This window comes from Octodon degus, unplaced genomic scaffold (assembly GCF_000260255.1).
Source record: "Octodon degus isolate 3935 unplaced genomic scaffold, OctDeg1.0 scaffold00018, whole genome shotgun sequence".
Classification (NCBI taxonomy): Eukaryota; Metazoa; Chordata; class Mammalia; order Rodentia; family Octodontidae; genus Octodon; species Octodon degus.
In genome coordinates, this window is record NW_004524594.1 from 2,239,203 (window position 1) to 2,256,841 (window position 17,639).

The 17,639-nt window shown below is 59.1% G+C and overlaps 1 protein-coding gene across 3 annotated transcripts; it reads right to left on the reverse strand.

Moving 5' to 3' along the window:
• Positions 1-21: 21 nt before the first annotated feature.
• Mapk8ip1 (mitogen-activated protein kinase 8 interacting protein 1) lies at positions 22-17,633 on the reverse strand. Of its 3 annotated transcripts, none has more exons than XM_004627010.2 (12): positions 17,498-17,633; positions 7,414-7,519; positions 5,208-5,507; positions 3,941-4,022; positions 2,827-3,639; positions 2,654-2,729; positions 1,910-2,082; positions 1,531-1,640; positions 1,291-1,407; positions 1,121-1,191; positions 939-1,037; positions 22-695 (listed from the first exon to the last, which is right to left on the reverse strand). In XM_004627010.2, exons 1-12 carry the CDS (start codon positions 17,596-17,598, stop codon positions 623-625), a joined length of 2,121 nt encoding a protein of 706 aa, XP_004627067.1. In that variant the 5' UTR covers positions 17,599-17,633; the 3' UTR covers positions 22-622. The 3 variants fall into 3 exon arrangements, with proteins under 3 accessions (XP_004627067.1, XP_023566395.1, XP_004627068.1); XM_023710627.1 differs by having other exon boundaries at positions 5,223-5,507; positions 17,498-17,632; XM_004627011.2 differs by lacking the exon at positions 17,498-17,633 and adding an exon at positions 8,489-9,003.
• Positions 17,634-17,639: the final 6 nt, after the last annotated feature.

Sequence of the window (17,639 nt, forward strand, 5' to 3'; positions counted from 1 at the left end):
TGCGTAGGCACAGACAAGCACTGTGGTCCAGACAGGAAATGGCACTTTAATAGTTGTGGCTAGGAGAGTGACAAGACCAAGGTGGGGGCCGGCCTGGGCCAGTCAGAGGCCGCCTCTCCCAGCCAGGGCCAGCACAGGGACTGGAGGTGCGAGAACAGAGAGCAGCCCTTCACCTCTGCCCGCTGCCATTTCCTTCCTGGAAAGTCCCCGGAGGTGGCCGGGCTCAGCCTGAGCTCAGGGCTCTGGGAGGGGCTGGGACAGGACCGTGGGCACTTGCAGGTGGTATGGGCTTTGTCAAGGCAGGAGCCAGGGCCCCTGCAGGGGAAGTGAGGCCCAGGGCAGAGCCATCCCCAGAATGGGGCCATTGGGCCACAGCTCTCCCCCTCCCCACCGCCCTGCCCCACCTGTCCCTGGGCAGCCCGCTCTGTCCTCCATAGCAGGATCTGTATGTTACAATTGTATTACAACAGACCAGGCTGCTCACCCGGCATCCCTGCCCCCCACCCTGCGCCAGCGGCCCCACTTCCCATCCTCCTGCAGGGGCCGTGTCCCTCCTAAGCAGTGCCGGTCCTGTCCACAGCTGCTGTCCTGTATGGCTGGGGCCGTGGAGGGTGGGTGGCCATTACTCCAGGTAGATGTCCTCCGTGGGACAAGTGTACTCCACAAACTGCTTGTAGAACTGCTGAAACGCACGCCTGCAAGGCAGGGTGTGGGTGAGCAGGGCCCAGACCCCTGGGAGTGCTGGGCCCTGTCCCTGAAGGACTGTATCCCTAAATGAGGTGGCAGGAGAGGGACAGACCACTCCACAGACCACCTGGCTCCCGGCCACCACTCTGGGGCTGGAGTGCCAGGGGAGTTTCCAGAGTTTGGGGGGCGGGGGTAGGGGTGGCCTGTGCCTCAGGCAGCTCCCGGGGGGTCCAGGAGGGACACACACATACCCCACGGATTCTGCCAGGGCTTTGGTGGAGTCTTCAGACACAAAGACATGGCAGGCAAACCGGTGGTCAGCAGGGTGCTTGGTGATGAAGCCAAAGTACCTGAGAGAGGACAGGCAGCTGTGGGGCAGAAGCTGGAGAGGTCCCCAGTCCACACCCAGTGCCCCCTCTGTCCCTCTGCTTACTTGGTGTTCTTTGGATGGTACCCACAGAAGGAGATGTTTTTTAGCTGGAAAAAGTGGCTACACTTATTCCCCTACAGGAGGGAAAAGAGAAGCAAGAGGGTGGTCACTAGCCACAGGGGACGAGGACACCCACTCAGCCAGGCATGTTCAGTGGTGGGTGGGGCAGCCACCTTGGCCTCTTGGGAGTCGTCGGCCTTGACACCAATCTTCACACCTCTCACACTGATCTCCAGGATACAGCTGGAGGGCGGGTTAAAGTGCACGGTGAGCCGGCGCGTGGTGGCGATCTGTGGGCGAGGGGTGCAGACACGTCAGGCAGGTCTCTCCTCCTGTCCCAGGCCTGGGTCCTACGGCTTGTACTGCCCCAAACCCGTCTCCTTGTCCACAAGACAGTGTGGCCACAGACGTACCTTTTGCATAGCGGCACAGAGGACATCATTGCCCTTGTGATAGGGAACCTGGACGGAGCCCAAGAACTTCACCCGGAACTGATCGACCCAGTCACTGTTTTTGGCGAGGGCTGGAAAATAAGCATGAAGTGAGGGGTGGGTACAGCCGACTGAGGGGGCCCAGCACCCAGGCAAGTACAGTGGGCAAAGAGTGCACGGGACACTGCCTGACAAGGGCACTACAACCCCAGAGGTCCCAATTTCTCTCCTTGGGAAACAACCAGCATTCACCTTGCCAGCCTCTCCCTGCCTGGCCCAGGTCTGGGGCATAGGTTCACCTGGCAGCAGGGCATGGGGGCCAAGGCAGGGGCTGGTGGTCCCAGGAAGGGAAGGACACTACCTGCCATGTGCTCAGGCTCCTTGGTGACCTCAATGGCGTAGTAGGCAGGAAAAACCCCGCGGGCACCGGTGCGCATGTTGTAGGCCTCGTACCAATAGTCCTCGGCCTGCAGCTCCACCAGGAGGGGGTCATCTACCTCGAGCTCCAGTTCATCTTCATGTCGAGGCACAAACCTGTCTCCAAGGAGGACATACAGGAGTTTCCCATCAGGACGTCTCCAGCCAGGCCGCTCTGGGGAGCCACAGGGGCATCACTAGTAATGTACACTGGAGCTTGTGTTTGACAATAGTGTCAGGCTGGCCTCAAACTTACTCTGTAACCTAGGCTGGCCTTGAACTCACAGAGCTCCTCCTGCCTCAGCCTCCTGAGTGCTGGGATTACAGGTGTGCACATAGGCACACACAAAGCATCAAGTGTGCCTGTCATAGTTCCAGCTCCTGGAAGGCGAGTGTCAGACACACGTCTGTTGTCTGGCAGTGCCCCGGCCACAGTGAGCAGAGGTCCTATCTGATAAACTGAGGTCCTGGGACGTTGGCACTAAGCCCAGCCGGGGAAGGGTGTGGCATCTGTGTGGGGGCAGGTGGCCTTTGTGTGCAGGGAAGCTCACCAGGGTCTTGGTTTCCTCAGAACAGCGCTGCACTCAGGCCCCCTGCTCTGAGTTCAGGGGGTGAACACTGTCCTGGGGACCGAGTGGGCACCCGTGGTAGTGGTGGCCACAGCAGCAGCAGGGAGGGTGGCCCTCACCTGAATATGGCCCGGTGGGTTTGCTCCTGCTCCTCCCCATTGATGACACAGGAGAACAGCCCGAAGGATTCGGCACCTGCAGGGAGGGGACAGGGCTGCAAGACGGTGGCCCGGCTGGGGGGCCCAGGGTGCCCCACCCCACTGGCTCCCCCACCGCACCCCAGAAGACTCACTGGAGGAGCGTGAGCGGCCACTCATGAAGACGTTCAGGAACTTCTTGGAGAAGTGGACATCGGGCTCGTCGGGCGTGGAGTCCTCCGAGAGGCAGGCAGGGGGCCGGGGCCTGGGGGCCTCCTCGTACTCCTCCCCGATGGCCGACTCGTAGGGCGAGGAGGCTGACGCACAGTTGTCATAGACAGTGGCCGAGTCGCTCTCGTCACTGTAGTCTCCAAAGCATGGCCGCAGGCTCACAAGCTCCAGCTGGGCGTGCTCGTCCACCACCAGCGTGTACTTGATGGAGTCGTAGGACAGGGCGCTGGTGTCTGAGCTCAGCGAGGCCCGTGGGGGCGGTGGTGGCTCCCCCAGGCTCCCTCGCCACCCTCCACCTGGTGGCTCAGCCCGCTCCGGGGACGACAGGCAGTCGAAGCCCTCATCCTCTTCACTGATGGAGGGATGAGGTCGGCCTGCTGCAGAGGGGTAGGTGGCAGGGTCAGGGTCAGAGCTGACTGACATCCGGCTCTCTGTGGGGGGCAGGAAGGCTGAGGAGGGCTCTGCAGGGTCGGCGGGCCTCTGTACTGGTGTCAGGTAGATCTCCTCTGTGGCCTCCAGGCGCACATCTGCCTGGTAGTGGATTCGATCCCGATGGGAGTGGCCCAGGCCTCCAGGGGTGGCAGCAGGAGGGCCACCCAGAGGTGCCATCTGGGTGGCAGTGCTGCGGCGGCAAGGGCTGTCGGTGGAGGTGCCACGGTCCTTGGTGGGGGCAGGGCTGCCTTGGGGTGGCAGCTCATCACTCAGGCAGATGTGTTCATGGGGTGGTGTCTGCTCCCCTAGAAAGCAGGCAGATCAGAGTGAGGCAGGTACTCCCAGCAAGTCACCCAGTGACCTCCCCTCACACCCAATATGTCCATGCAGAGGCCAACAAAGCCTTTGGGGGATTGGCCCTGGGTAGGGACTGGGCAACTCGCTCACAGCAGCTGACCTCAGCCCTAGCAGGGTTGGTGCCAGGTGCTGCATGCTGGTGGGCACCTGACATCTGCTGGGCAAATGGAAGCCGAAGGGTCTGCTCTCAGTGCCAGGCACTAAGCAGGGCAGACCAAGTCCAGCTTGGGGAGAAGAGTCCTGGCTCACCTGTCTTGAGGGGTGAGGATGATCGAGACACCCGATCCTGCCAACTGTGCTTTTTGCCGAGAGAATTATTATTCAGTGTGTCCTGCACAGGGAACAAAAGGCCTTTGTAAAGATGTGGCCAGCAGTGCCCGGCACAGGGAGGCCCTGGCCCTGCCCCCATCAGGCCATCCCTCAGCTCTGGGCCTCACTCCTAAGACTCTCAAGCCTCTGGGGGCAGGTGGGAGAGTGGCAGGTCACATTTTCCTCCTGGCTCAGGGCAGCTGGCTAGCCCTCAGGGGACATACTCCTGAGCATCAGCAGGGGTAGTGCTGGCCAGGCTGTGTGGTGAGGGGCAGCAGGAGTCCTCTAGGGACAGATGGACACACAGTCCCAGACATCAGGCAGGGGTTTACATGTAAGGTGCTCAAGGCCAGCCCAGGGGAGGTCAGAGACTCCCCACCCTTGAGCTCAGGAAGCTGCTGCCCAGGAAGGGCTAGTGATCTTCTGAGGCTGAAAACAGCCTTAAAAGTCTGCCCCGCAGCAGGCCCAGGATGAATCCAAGTGATGACTCCATACTGTTCCCCTCCCCCAGCTTCACTCGACTGAGGATGACAAGTAGTTCCAGCAGTCTTCCTTCCTGTCCCACATTCTCAGTCCCCTGGGACCGTTCCAGGGTGCCCACGGACAGGCGTGTATGACTTGGGCTGGCTCAGCTGGGAACAACCTTGCAAATCCTCACATTCTGAAGCTAGGCTGCTGAAAGCCACGCCAGGAATCTGGGAAAGGGACCAACCCTCTCCCTGCAGCCCCACCACCCTGGAGGCCTCCATACTTCTCCAGACTGGGCCTGCAAGACAAAGGGCCACAGCCGGCTTCAACACACTATTCAGCGCTGCTTGGCTTCCAGCCACCGGCCAGGGGCCCTAGGTCCCCAACTCAGCCAAGCAGCTCCATCTCCCTCCTCGCCTCTGCCTTCTGGAATTCCCAGTTGCCCCTGAGCTCCCCAGCCCACCTCCCTCGGCTCTGGGACCACCCCCAAGAGTGTCCCTTGCTCCAGCCCGCACCAGGAGCCCCATCACCAAAGAGAAACCCTGTCCTTGCCAGAGATGCCAAACTCCTTCCGAGCCCCCAGAGCCCTGTTCTCTCCCTGTTCATTTCTTCCCGTCCCGGCCTGCCCTTTCACTCTTTGCGAGCCTTCCCAGGCTCCGGAGCCCCACCTCCAGAGCGGGGCGGGGCGGGGCGGGGGCGAGGGCGGGGCTGCGGTGAGGGTTCCCCGGGTCCCGCCCACCTGAGACCGCGGCACCTGCGGGAAGAGGTTGAGGGTGGTAGGCCGCTTGGGCCGGTACGTGTCGCCGCTGCCCGGGCCCTGGCTCTGGATACGGGGGGCGGGCTCCTGGCCAGACTCGGCCTCGGGCGGTCCTGCTCCCGGCCGCCGCGCCGCACGCAACTCATCGTCGTCCTCCTCGTCATCTTCGGCGCCGGGAGTGTCCCCCGCCGCATCGATCAGGTCCATCTGCAGCATCTCCGCCTGCAGCCGGCTCCCCGCGCCGCCGCTGCTACCCGCAGACAGCAGCCCAGCGCGCTGGGGCTGCGCGGCGAGGACGGAGCAGCGTCAGGGGGCGGTGCCGCATGAGGAGGGGCGGGCCTCACGCACCAAGTACCGCCTACCCTCGGGCGAGTCCATTCTCACTCAGCACGAGGGGGGATGAGAGGAAACCTTGTAGGAGCCGCGGAAAGAGAACAACCTCTCTGCCCACCCCCAGAAAGAAAGCTGAACTCGCCCCCTCCCATGCCAGTAGGCGCCTTGGCCAGCCCACCAGCGCTCCCGTCCTCATCAACGGGCCCCCTCCTGACTCCTTGCACTCTCCCGTTCCCTTGACAACGGCCAGTGACCTCACCGGGGTTGTAAGCCGAGCCCAGAGTGAAATCACCGCTGTTGCCATGGGAACGTAAGGGTCGCTAAGGGGTTCGGGCCCCACAGGGGATGGGGGTAAGGATTACGATTAGTGTTTGAAGGAGACCGTGAGGAAAATAGGGAAAACTGGATTTCAGCCACGAAAGGAAGACCCTGTGAGGGACGCAGTGCGGACACAAGTGTTGACAGCAACCGGAAGAGGGACGCGGAGGGAGGGGCACCTGGAACCTTAGGCCGTGGCATCCTCTTTCTCCCCTGTGTGCTCATCTCAGCCCACAGAGACCTTCCCTCAGTTAACCTGGCCTTGAGTCCCAAGCCCCGTGCTGGTTCCAGCCCTGCCAGTAAGTCCCTGGCACCCTGGACAGATCCTCCCTCGCTGCGGGGTGATTTGGTACCACACTTCTGCTTCCCACGGTCCCAGAGGGGTGAGGACGCTGCCCTAGCACGGAAGCTACCGCCCCCCGCCCCAGCTTGCCTTAGGCCCCCAGGGGGTGCATCCCTAGCTAGCTCTATTTCAGGGCCCTTGTTTTCTTTTTTTGTTTGTTTGTTTGTTCTCTCCCCCACCCCCCCGCAGAACCGGGGATTGAACTCAGGCACTTTAGCTTGCCAGGGAAGCACTTATTCCACTGAGCCATCTCCCCGGCCTCAGGGCCCTTCTTGGGACTTTACATATATTGGTGGACAGAGGACATCAGAATCGAGAACAGGCATATGACCTTAGAGAAGCCATGCCAGAGTCCTGAAACCAGAACAGGTGGTCTTCTACCTCCATCCCTCCCTGGTCAGGCCAGAGGGTGGATGGCTAGGGCACAGGAACACGATTGTCAATCCTTGGTTTCCTCTTGCTAGGCAGAGCTTCCAGAAGCTCTGGGGTAGCAGAAGGTCAACATGGACCCAGCCCTCGCTTCTCCACTTTCACTGCAGCTCCCCCATGCCACACCTTGCTACCCTCCTCCCACTAAACCCTAGCTTCTCAATTTATCTACCCTCTCCTGGCTGGCTGGCCCCTGCTTTCTGTTCTGAAAAGACTCCACGGGAATCCCCATCTGCACTAGATTCCCCAGCTGCCAAGGACCTCCCATGGCAGCACTGGGATCTTCAGAGAAGGAAGGAAGCAAAACAAAGGGGCCCAAAGCAGCACCCTGGGGAGGCTGTGTGGGGCGGGTGGCTTGGCACAGTGGAGCTGGCAGTGTGGGAGTTACTCCAGCAGCACTGGACTCTTTCCTCCTGCCCGGACACTGCGGATTCCAGGAGACCCACCCTGCACTGCCTCTGGCCCTCAGCCGGAGCTGCTCTGCCCCTAACTCTGGCCCTTTTTGCCACTGTCCTAGACCTTGAGAGCCCCTGCTCTCTCTGCTTGTGGCTGACTGAAGGAGCTGCCTTCTGCCTTAGTCTTGGCAGAGAAATAAACATGATTTTAAAAAATAAATCCTGATCACACACCCAGGAGGCGCCAAGCATCGCGCTGGATGCCTCCCACCTGTCACTGCACCTAAGAGCTAATTTAATCACATGGGTGCCCTCCAGGCCCTACCCATCCTGCTGCTCTACTCAAGGACTCTCGGGAGCCAGCGCTTACCCGCAGGGACAGGGTGTCTTTGCATTGCAGGCTGATGCCACACTCATCGGTGATCTCCGAGAGGTCTTCATCCTCAAACTCCTCCAGGCTGATGTCATGGGTGAGCCTGGTGGGGACAGAAACCCAGAGCTATAAACTAGGGCCACTGCCAAGCCCATTGGCATCTCCCTATTCCCTCTTCCCAGGGCAGCCTCAGAGAGACAGGTCACAGGACCCAGAGGTCAGGGTTCTGTCCATCTGCACCAATGGCAGTGAAAGAACTTGGGGCGCCTGCCAAAAGGAGCCCCAGGTCCTCCAGCTCCTCCTGGCTTGGAGTTGTCCCATCCCTCTGCCAACCTGGAGACGGCGCCTGGAAGGCCCAGCGGTTAGAGCTTTGGCTTTGCCAGAGAAATGCCTCCTGTATGGCCAGTTTGCCCACACAGGATGCAGAGCTGAGGCCAAGGGCTCGATGAAACACACAGGAAAAGCCCCACGGTGCTGGCAGAGGATGCAGCAGCTCAGAGTGCTGCCCATGCACCCCACGCCACCCAACAGTCCTGGGGCTGAGTGAAGGGACATTGCTGTCAAAGTGGAAATGTCCAACTCTTTCCAGGGGAACTGTGTCTCCTACCGGAGACACAAAGTCTTCTTGCCCAGTGACAGGACCAGTGGGGCCAGGAGACGGCACAGATGGTGTCAGGAAGGCCCCAGGCTGGGGCTGGAGGAGTCCTAACCGGCCCCAAGAGAGCCCCAGACCAGCTGTGTGCACCTGCCCAGGAGCACAGGGCTGGGCTGGCCACCAGGGTGCCTGCCGTCCCTGCATCACTCTCCTTAACCCTGACCCTCTTTGCCTGGCTTGGTGCAAGTGGGAGTTGGGGAGAACATCAGAGCCTTTTCCCTCAGACCAGGGGACTGAGACAGAGCAAAGGAAACCCATCTCCAAGGTCACCCAGGAGAGGGAGAGGTAGGGCGTTAGCGCCCCCCCCCCCCGCCAAGGCTCAGCCTTCTCTCACCTCACTCACACCAAAGAGGGACCCATGCACATAGGAGGGCCCCCCCAATCCTCCCGCAGCCCCCAGCCAACCCCAGCCCCTACCAGTGCTCCCACCGGTCCTCCAACCAGCTGTCATTGTCTGGGCTTGAATCCATCTTCAGCGCCAGCTGCATGGAGAGCCCAGCCCGGCCTGGGGGCTGTGGGGCCCCAGGGCTGCCCTCTCATGCCCAGCAGGATGGGGGGCCAGGGCTGCAGTGAGGCAAGGCTGTGGCCTCCGGCCTCCACCGCCTGGGCTTGCCTGTCTGCGTCCTGCCCGCTGCAGAAGCCTGGGGAGCTCATTAAAAATGGATGGGCCGAGAGAGGAGGCAGCAGCTGCCCACCGCCCGGCCCAGCACAGCCAGCCGCCCAGCCCTCAGCTGCAGGGCGCTTCCTCCTGCCTTGCTGTGCACCGCCGCCGCGGTTGCTGTCGCCACCTCCCCCAAGGGATCAGGTTACTGCAATCAATGCCACAGGCTCCACCTGCCCTTCCAATGCCCCTGTTGGGGGCCCTGGTGACCCCCCTTCCCTGGCCCAGGCTTACAAGCAGATGGCAGAAATCTGGGCTGTTTTCCCCCAAAGCCAGCTCCTGCTTAGCTTTAAAGGGCCAGCACCATACTCAGGGCGGCAGATTAGAGGAGGGTGGGCTTGCACGGCTCCCCAAGAACAGTACCCCTCCACACAGCCACATGCTCAGTGCCCAGCTGACACAGCATCTGGGAGACATCTGTGGGCCCAGGGCAAGTGGGGATGGTGCCGACTGACAGGGATGGGTCCTGACAGCCTCCTTCCCCAGGCAGGGCTCCGTCAGCCCTGCAGGCCCCAGGAAGGAAGGGCCAATGGGTGCAGGAGGCGCCAGGGCCCAGGACAAGCCAGAACTTGGACTTCCTTAGAACAGGGCAGGAAGCATGCTGGGTGGTAATGAACTTCCTCTCATTCAGAGGGATTTTCACAGAGAGATTCCCAGAAAAGGAAGGGCTCCTTAGGTTTCCTCCCACTTGCAGCCCAAGATCCCAGGTCCCCCAAATGTGGCAGGAGGGATAATCACCCAGGCATGGGAATACCTCTCCTCAGCATGGCCAGGACAGGTGCCGTCTCAGCTGGAGCCGGAACTAAGTAAGCATGGCCTAGAAGGTCACTGGGAGGCCAGCGGCACAGGAAGAACCTCTGGGACGCAGCCAGCACCAGGGAGACGAAGGACCCCCAAGCTGCTGACTAGAGGTGTCCTCAGATGGCCCTGCTCTACCCATGACCCCAGCATACATTGGGTATCTCCACCACAGAGCACTGCTCCAGCTCCTGCCTCTGCCCTCCCAGACTTCCCCACTGGCCTGTCTGCCTCAGTCTCCCATGCTGCACCACCCCACCCCACCCTGCTCTCAGGCAAAGGTATCACAAACCCCACCCTGTCTACCTCCACTCAAAACCCTCCAAGGTTCTCTGCTAAGGGTAGGCAGATTCCTGTGCTTGGCATTTAAGGCCCTAGCTCTGTGTATCACTTATGTACTGATCTGTTTAAGGATGGGTGCTGTGTCTCCCCAGGACCTAACCCAGGGTGTGGAGGCAGCACAACGAAGCCCAGTCCTCCAGGAAGCCTCCTCATAGGCCTGGTGACAGACACCACCTACCTGGCTACAGAGCAGCAGGCAGGACCAGGCCTCCTCCCACTCTGGCCTGGCTCCAGGCTAACCTGGCTATGCCCAGGGCAGAGCTGGGAGGGTACACTGTGGGCACTGGGTGCTCAGCATGCACCAGCCAGATGCGGGTGGAATGAGGTTCTTAGAATATGCTTCCTCTCAGCTCGCAGAAGCTGGGCCCCCAGGGCCTGGCCCAGACCTGGACAGAGATGTCTCGGACATCTTAACCTCAGCATTGCTCCTCTGCCCGCTGCCTGGGACAACAGGGACAAGGTGGCTGAGTCACGAGAGAATGGGAGTAACAGGCCAGGACGGGAAGGGTGGCAGGCAGGGTTGAATAGTCTGTCCTTGACCTCTGCTTTCAACCCAGGAAACTCATGCCTAGGGACGGCTCCCTCTTGGGGCCAAACCACTCTACTGCTTACGTGCCTGGGGTCTTTACTCATACCCTGTTTGGGGTGCTTCTCCTAAGCAGAGCCGATTGCAGAATGATAACCCTTATCAGGCTTGGAAGAGGAGGCCTGAGAGCAAACCCTGGGTCACTTAACAAGCACTGCCCTGCCCTGGCCCCTGAACTCGTCACCACCTATCCTCACTGGACAAGAGCTGCCTCAGGCCTCTGGTTCCTGTCCCACCCAAGAAAGACAGCATCCTTCCAAGGATCACAAAGGACCCCTCTTTGCACGAGACCCTGCCCCTTCCTTCTTCCTTCTGCACCAGGCCCTTGGCTGGGAGGTAAAGGTGGCCCCTAGTCTCTTCAGGCCCATGGAGGCCAAGGGTGGGGAGAAAGGAAGAGGAAGGAAAGATGGAGGAGAGGAAGGGGGAGCAGGAGGTCCCCTCCTGACCTTGCCTGGTCTGCCCTGGAAACCTGAGCTGTGCTTTGCTCAGCCCCCCTGGGCGGCGCCTCTCCTGGGGCCAGGACACCAGGCAGCCTCCTTCAGAGCAGCCACTGTTGATCGACCCATCGGCCCGTTGTCCATGTTGGCCGGACGACCGTTCGTTAACATCTGGTGGCTGTGTGCCGAGTGTGGTCACAGGAGCCCTCCCTGACCTTCGGAATCTATCAACACATCCTAGGCCGCTCCTCTGCATGGGGCTCTGCCACATCCTGGCTGGGTGTGGCCACCTCCCTGCACCTCTTGAGCTGGGGTCTCCTGGAAAGGGGCTGAGTGTGACACAAGGCCACATCGGACCAGAAGCTGGAATGTATGAGCGAGGGACCTTGGTCCCTGGTGTAGCACCTCACGCACCCCTTGTGACATAGGGCTCCAGGGTCCAAGGGTCTCATGGGTCTCTGTGACACCTATGGCTGGCCTTCTGCTCCCCTACTGGTGGCTCTCCACCAGGTGACCAGACTGAGCCAACATCTGATGTGTGGTTCTGGTCTGGCCCCTGCTTCCCAGTTCAGCGGCAATAGTGCCCTGGACCTCAGGGAAAGGGGCAGAAGTTCTCTCTGTGGTGCAATATTGCCCTGGACCTCAGGGAAAGGGGCAGAAGTTCTCTCTGTGGTGCAAAAGCTCTCAGGGCCTCAGACTGACCCTGTATCGATTCCCTCACTTGGCCACGATGGCTCCTGGGCTTCTGGGACAGGCTGGTCTGCCGGCCCTGGGCTCTCTCAGGCCCTCTTGGCAGTTGTGGGAGGGCTAATTTTTCAAATGGGTCATGTGATCAGTGCTGGTGACCCTGAGGGCCAGGGAGGCCATCACAGCAGGGTCAAGGCTTTGTTCAGCATCCCCTGAGGTGCCCAGCAGGTGGCTGAAGCACTTTGCACAAATGGGCGTGTGGGCCTGGTCTTCCAAACCTTGACTGTGGAAATCTCATAGTCAGTCTCCATCTGGCTCTGCTGCAAGCCTGGGGCCAGAGGTCTGGGCCTCCAGGAAGGTGGCACTGTGTAAAAGGTTGACCCCTGAACTTGTCACCACCAAGTGGGAAAGCCAGGCCTGGGAAAGCCAGGCCAGGATGATGTCATCCCCATGCCCTCTGGGTGGACCCTGGGCCAGGCTGGCTTTGTTCCTTGGGTGTGGAATTCTCTTCTGGAACAAGTCCACACTGTTTCACTCTCCAGTGAAAACTGTGTCAAACCTGAGAATCACCACCACCTCGCCTCCTTTGTAAACTTTTTGAAGGCAACTACTGGTAACACACCCACAGATGTGTGTGTGTGTGTGTGTGTGTGTGTGTGTTACTGTGGATTGAACCCAGGGCCTTGCCATTGAGCTGCATCCCCATTCCTTATTTTATTTGGAGACGGTCTCATTAAGTCACCAACTTGTCCAGGCTGGGCTCAAATTTTCGATCCTCCTGCCTCAGTCTCCCAGGCTGCTGGGATTACAGGTGTGCAGCTTCACCCCTGGCTTCCTACAGATTTGGAATGGAGCAGGATACTAAGATGGCATTCTAGAGTGGGTGAGACCCTGAGCAGGGGGTGGCAGTGGTAACCCACTGTGTGGGAACCTTTGGGCCCAACTAGGACTTGCAGCCTGTTCCCAGGAATCCAGGGACCAACTCAAGGGCCTCACCGTCAAGCTGAACTGCTGCCCTGCTACTTCCGCTGCGGGAGGCGGTCAGCCCCGCTGCTGCCTACCTGGAGCTTATCAGGCCAGGCCAGGAGGCCAAAGTGCCTCCTCCCCCAAAGCATGGGTGGCTGAAGAGCAGAAGCTGGCGTTCCTCAGCCTGGCTGCCTCCTCTCCTCTGTCCAGGCTCCCTGAGTAATGAGGTCCCTCTTGCTCTACATGGACACTTCCAGCCCAATCCTCCCCCTGGTGCTCCAGACCCCAACCAACTTCCTGCGTGACTCCTCCAGCTGGGTCCCGTGGACACCACTGTGACATTCAGCAGGTGACCACCCTGCCCGCTGACCCTCTGCCTCACTGGGCACCTGTGGCCAGGGCCTCCACCATCTCAGAGTGCTCCCCACTGCCTCTCAAGCCAGATCCCTTCCCAAGGGCTATTCCACCTTCCTTCCTGTCCATCCACCTGTCCTTCCCACCGGCAGCCTGGCCAGTGACCTCCCTAGAGTACCCATCTGGGCTGTTACTACCTGTCTTACTGCCTCCTGGCCCTGAAGGCTTGTGGGTGAAGAAGCCACTGTGTCCTAGTGCGGCCTGCAAGTCCCTGTGTGACCTTCTCTCCACCCTCTGCCACACAAAGGCATCACCCTGCCGCCTTCCTGGTCTCCAGCCTGGTGCTTCTCCTCTTCTTCCCAGTGGTTCCTGCTCACCAACAGGCCTTAAGCTGAGATGGCCTTGGACCTGCCCAATGTCACATTCAGCTTGTCTGGTAAGGCCTGGTCTGTCTGTCCCCTCTTACTCTGTGCTGCACGATGGGCAGACGCACAACCTGGCTGCTGTGTGTCTCCCTGGTGAGCTGGCAAAGTGTGAATGTTGGAAGAGGGAGGAGGGACTATAGGTGCCAGCGGCTCCGCAGAGCTAGCCCAGCGCCGGGCGCTGAGGGGGCAGCCACTGGGCTTGGCCACCCTTCCTGCTACGTGTGTAGCAGCAGCCATGGCCCTGCTCCTTCCATCTAAAAGGCTGGCTGTTTGGACAAGCGGACTGCTTTATTGTTACGGTTCTTTCTAAGTTAAAAATTTTCTTTTTTAATTTTTAAATTTCTTTCATCTTTTTTTTCTTTCTTTCTGTTTTACAGGGCTGGATGGAACCCAAGGCCTCAGGCTCGTGGTGAGCAAGCGCTGCAAATCAGAGCCCCACTGAGTGGACCTCTAAAGTCCCCCTCATGCAGGACACTTGCTTCCACACCCCTGGGGGCAGGGTGCATACTTTACTTCCTATAAACGCTCCTCTTTTTTTTTTTTTTTTTTTTTTTTTAATGTATTTGGTACAGGGTCTCACTACACAGCTCGGACTTGTAGTGACCCTCCTGTTTTCAGCCTTCCCAGCACTGGGATTACAGGTGTGCGCCACCATGCCCGGAGTGGGTGGCTCAGAGCCACCTCAGTGGGCGGGGCAGGCACAACATGAGGTGCCAGGGATGGAACCCCAGTCTCTGCTCTTGCCAAAGCACTCAGTCTGCTGAGCTATCTCGCCACCCTCCTATAAATGTTCCTTTGTCCTGCAGGACCTCCCACAGGGGCCCTGTGCTCCTTTTACCCCACGCACACAGGGCCAATGTAGCCATTGTGTACACTTCTTTTTCTTTCTTACTTTCTTTTTTTCTTGGCAGAACTGGTGATTGAACTCAGGCCCTTGTGTTTGCCAGGCAAGCGCTTATTTTACTGAGCTGTCTCCTCGGCCCCCCATTTATTTTCTTAAAAAGCTGTTTTATTTACTTATTTATTTAGTTAGTTAGTTAGACACAGGGTCTCACTATGCAGTTCAGGTTGGCCTTCAGCTCACCATATACTCTAGGCTGGCCTCAAAATCTTGGCCTCCAAGTCTCTGTGTGACCTCCTCTCCACCCTCTGCCACACAAGGTGTCACCCTGCCCTGCTTCCTGAGTGCTGGGATTACAAATCCATGCTAACAAGTCCAGCTATCACCAAATACATTTCTAAATTCTCTTTTCTAGAGTTTTCTTTATAATGAACATGTTTCTTTGTAAGTTTAAATTTCCTTTTATTTTTTATAAGTTACATACACATGCTCATTATAAAAAGGAGACATAAAAAAAATAAAAAGTCAAGCAATACAGGCATACGTAAAATAAGAAGTGCAGATCCCTTGCCCCAGCCCACTCTCCAGTAGCCACTAGTAACTGGGTGGGACATTTTTACAAGCAGAAAAAACACAGGTACATAGTTCTTCAAGCCAACTAATACATACAGACATCCCACCCTTTGGGGGCCACACTGGGCTCACCCCTTGGCCCAACTGCTCCCCTTCACCAGTACTCTCTCAGGGTAGAGACTGATGGGCCATGGAGATGGCTCAGTAGAATAAGCGCTTGCCTGGCAAGTGCAAGGGCCTGAGTTCAATCCCCGACTAGGGTAGAGACTGGGCTCGGGTCCTGGCTCTATTGTTTACCCAACCTCTCTGTACCTCAGTTTCTTCATCTGAAAAGTGTGGATAATAATAATGTTCTCTCTACATGGATATGTGATAAAGAAAACGTTAAAATTAAAAAATATATTTTATTTTATTTTATTTGTGGTATTGGGAATCAAATCCAGGTTCTTCTCACTGAGTTACATCCCCAGCCTTTTAAAACATATTCCAAAATTTGAAACAGAGTTTTGCTAAGTGGTTAAGCTGCCTGCACTGAGCTCTGATTTGCAATCCTCCTGGCTCAGCTTCCCAGCACAGGGATTACATTGGATGTCTACATTTGGCTGGCAAAACTTGTAGATTTTTTTTTTTTTTTTTTTTTTTTTTTTTTTTTTTTTTTTTTTAAGACAAGGTCTTGCTATGCAGTTCAGGCCGGCCTTGCATTCACTTACGTAGCCCAGGCTGGTCTTGAACTCATGGCGATCCTCCTGCCTAAGCCTTCCAAGTGCTGGGACAACAGGTGTGTGCCACCACACTTGGTGACTTTTAGAATTTAGAACACCATTGTCACTCTGTACTCTCTGGGTGAGTAAAAGTTTATCCCTAATGACATTGCATGCCAATATGCCATTATTAAGCACTCTTTTTGTGATGGACAATGGGGCTACCAGTCACCTCCTGGGAGCTGAATGGTCCTGGAGGCGGGGTTCATTCATGTGTGCCCATGAGCCCTCTGAGACACTCAATGTGCGTTGTCTCCTCTGAGTGTCAAGAACACCCTGAGCAGGGGTCACAGCTGGCTTCTTGAAGAAGAAACAAAGGCTCAGAGAGGTTAAGTGCGCAGCCTCGGGGCACACAGCTCAGAAGGAGAACAGGATAGGGCAGGACTGAAACTGAGGCCAGTGGGTAGCTCCAGCAAAGAGTCACGAGACACTGTGGTCACCCAGGAGCTGGGCCAGGGGCTTTGAGAAGTGCACGGGACAAAGGGCAGCAAGAGCAGTGCACAGTCGCTTGGGCCTGAGACACTGAGCCTCATTCTTCCCACGCATAGGCCCAGATGGCCAGGCCACGATGTCCCAGAGGGCCAGCCCATGCCCCAGCTTCTGGCCTCCTGCCCCCCACATCCTGCCTGCTCAGGGCTGGCAAGTGCATGCCAAGGCTGCAGGCCGCCTCTGTGACTCTTCAGGGGAGTCTGTGTGACAACTCCTGCCAGGGGGCAGGGGGCATAGGTGTCCATGGGGCCTCGGGGCAGAGCTGGAGCCACAGGGGCCTCAGCATATAGTCCCAGACCTGGCCTTCCCACAAGCCCTTCCCCCAACCTCCAGGGGCTGTGGGTGAGTGGAGTCAGCCCTGGAACTGCTCTCAGCCAGTGTGGGGGCTGGCACTTGTTGACCAGGGGCAGGCTCCTTTCCAGGCAGGAATCAATATTAATTAGCCCACTTAACAGATGGGACCCAGAGAGGACAAAACCGCGCTGGGTCATGCAGTGCAAAAATGGCCAAGCTAGGATTAGAACCCAGGTCCTTCCCAGGCAGTCCCTCGGCCCTCCAGGGCTCTCTGAAGGCTGCAGCCCGAGGCCCCTCCCTCCAGTCCTCACAGCTGGGCTCAAGGCCTCTGGGGAGGTCTCTGGGCCTGATGATGGCATTAGACAGCCCGGGGGCCCTGACCACCTAAGCGTCTGGCCTCCAGAGGCCCCCTGGTCAGAGGAGGGGCTGGCGCCAGAGCCCAGCTGCGGCCTGGCTGGGGCAGGGGCCCCAGGAGAGGGAAGGTGCCAGCTCCTGAATGGGGAAACAATGGGGCCTGTCACCGTGCCCTCATCCGGGGCTGAGATGGGACACCCTCCTCCCCAGTGGGGAGCAGGGGCGAGAGGGGCGGGGGCATTTATCTCCACTCCCACCCCACCCCGCATCGTCCCTACGTTGTGAAATCCGCCTGCCCTCACATCAGATGGGGGGGACAAGGGGGCCAGTACTCGCCCCCTCCCCATATCCCTGTCTACTCCTCGAAGACTCCCCTTCCGCGTCTGACTAGGAGTCCCCGGGAGGCCTGAGCCTTCCACACCTGCCCTGCACACCTGGCCAGGTGGGCACTGCCCAAGTCCACAGCGGATCCCGCCGGTGCCAGACTCGCTGTTCGGCCCACCTGCAGAGGGGCCACGACTCCCTGCTTCCAGCACCAGGGTTGTCTGTTACCCGGGAATCTGGGGCCATCTGTAGTCTGGACCACTGCAGGTGGCAATCCGGACCCCAGCTGCTGCCGCAGCGTCGGAGAGAGGGCGGCCTGCGAACGCCACCCCCGCTGAGAGCCCCCCAGGCCGTGCAATGGCGGAGCAGCTGCAGCAGGAACATGCAGCGGCTCAGTGTGGACCCGAGGCTGGGGGTGCCAGGAAGCACCCGGTCCTGGGAAGGGCCGAGTCGCCCCGCCGCTGCCGTGAGGCTCAGGGGTGCGAGGCAGCCCGGGCCGGGCCCAGGGCGGGGCGCGCAGCCAGGGACGCTCACCTGAAATTGGGCGGCGACGCGATGTGCAGCCCCAGGAACGGGGAGGCGGCGGGCGGGGACGCGGCCCCCCCGCCCAGGCCGCCGCTCTCTCGCTCCGCCATTCCCGGGCGCAGCCCTGGCCATCCGGGCGGAGCGGCGCGGG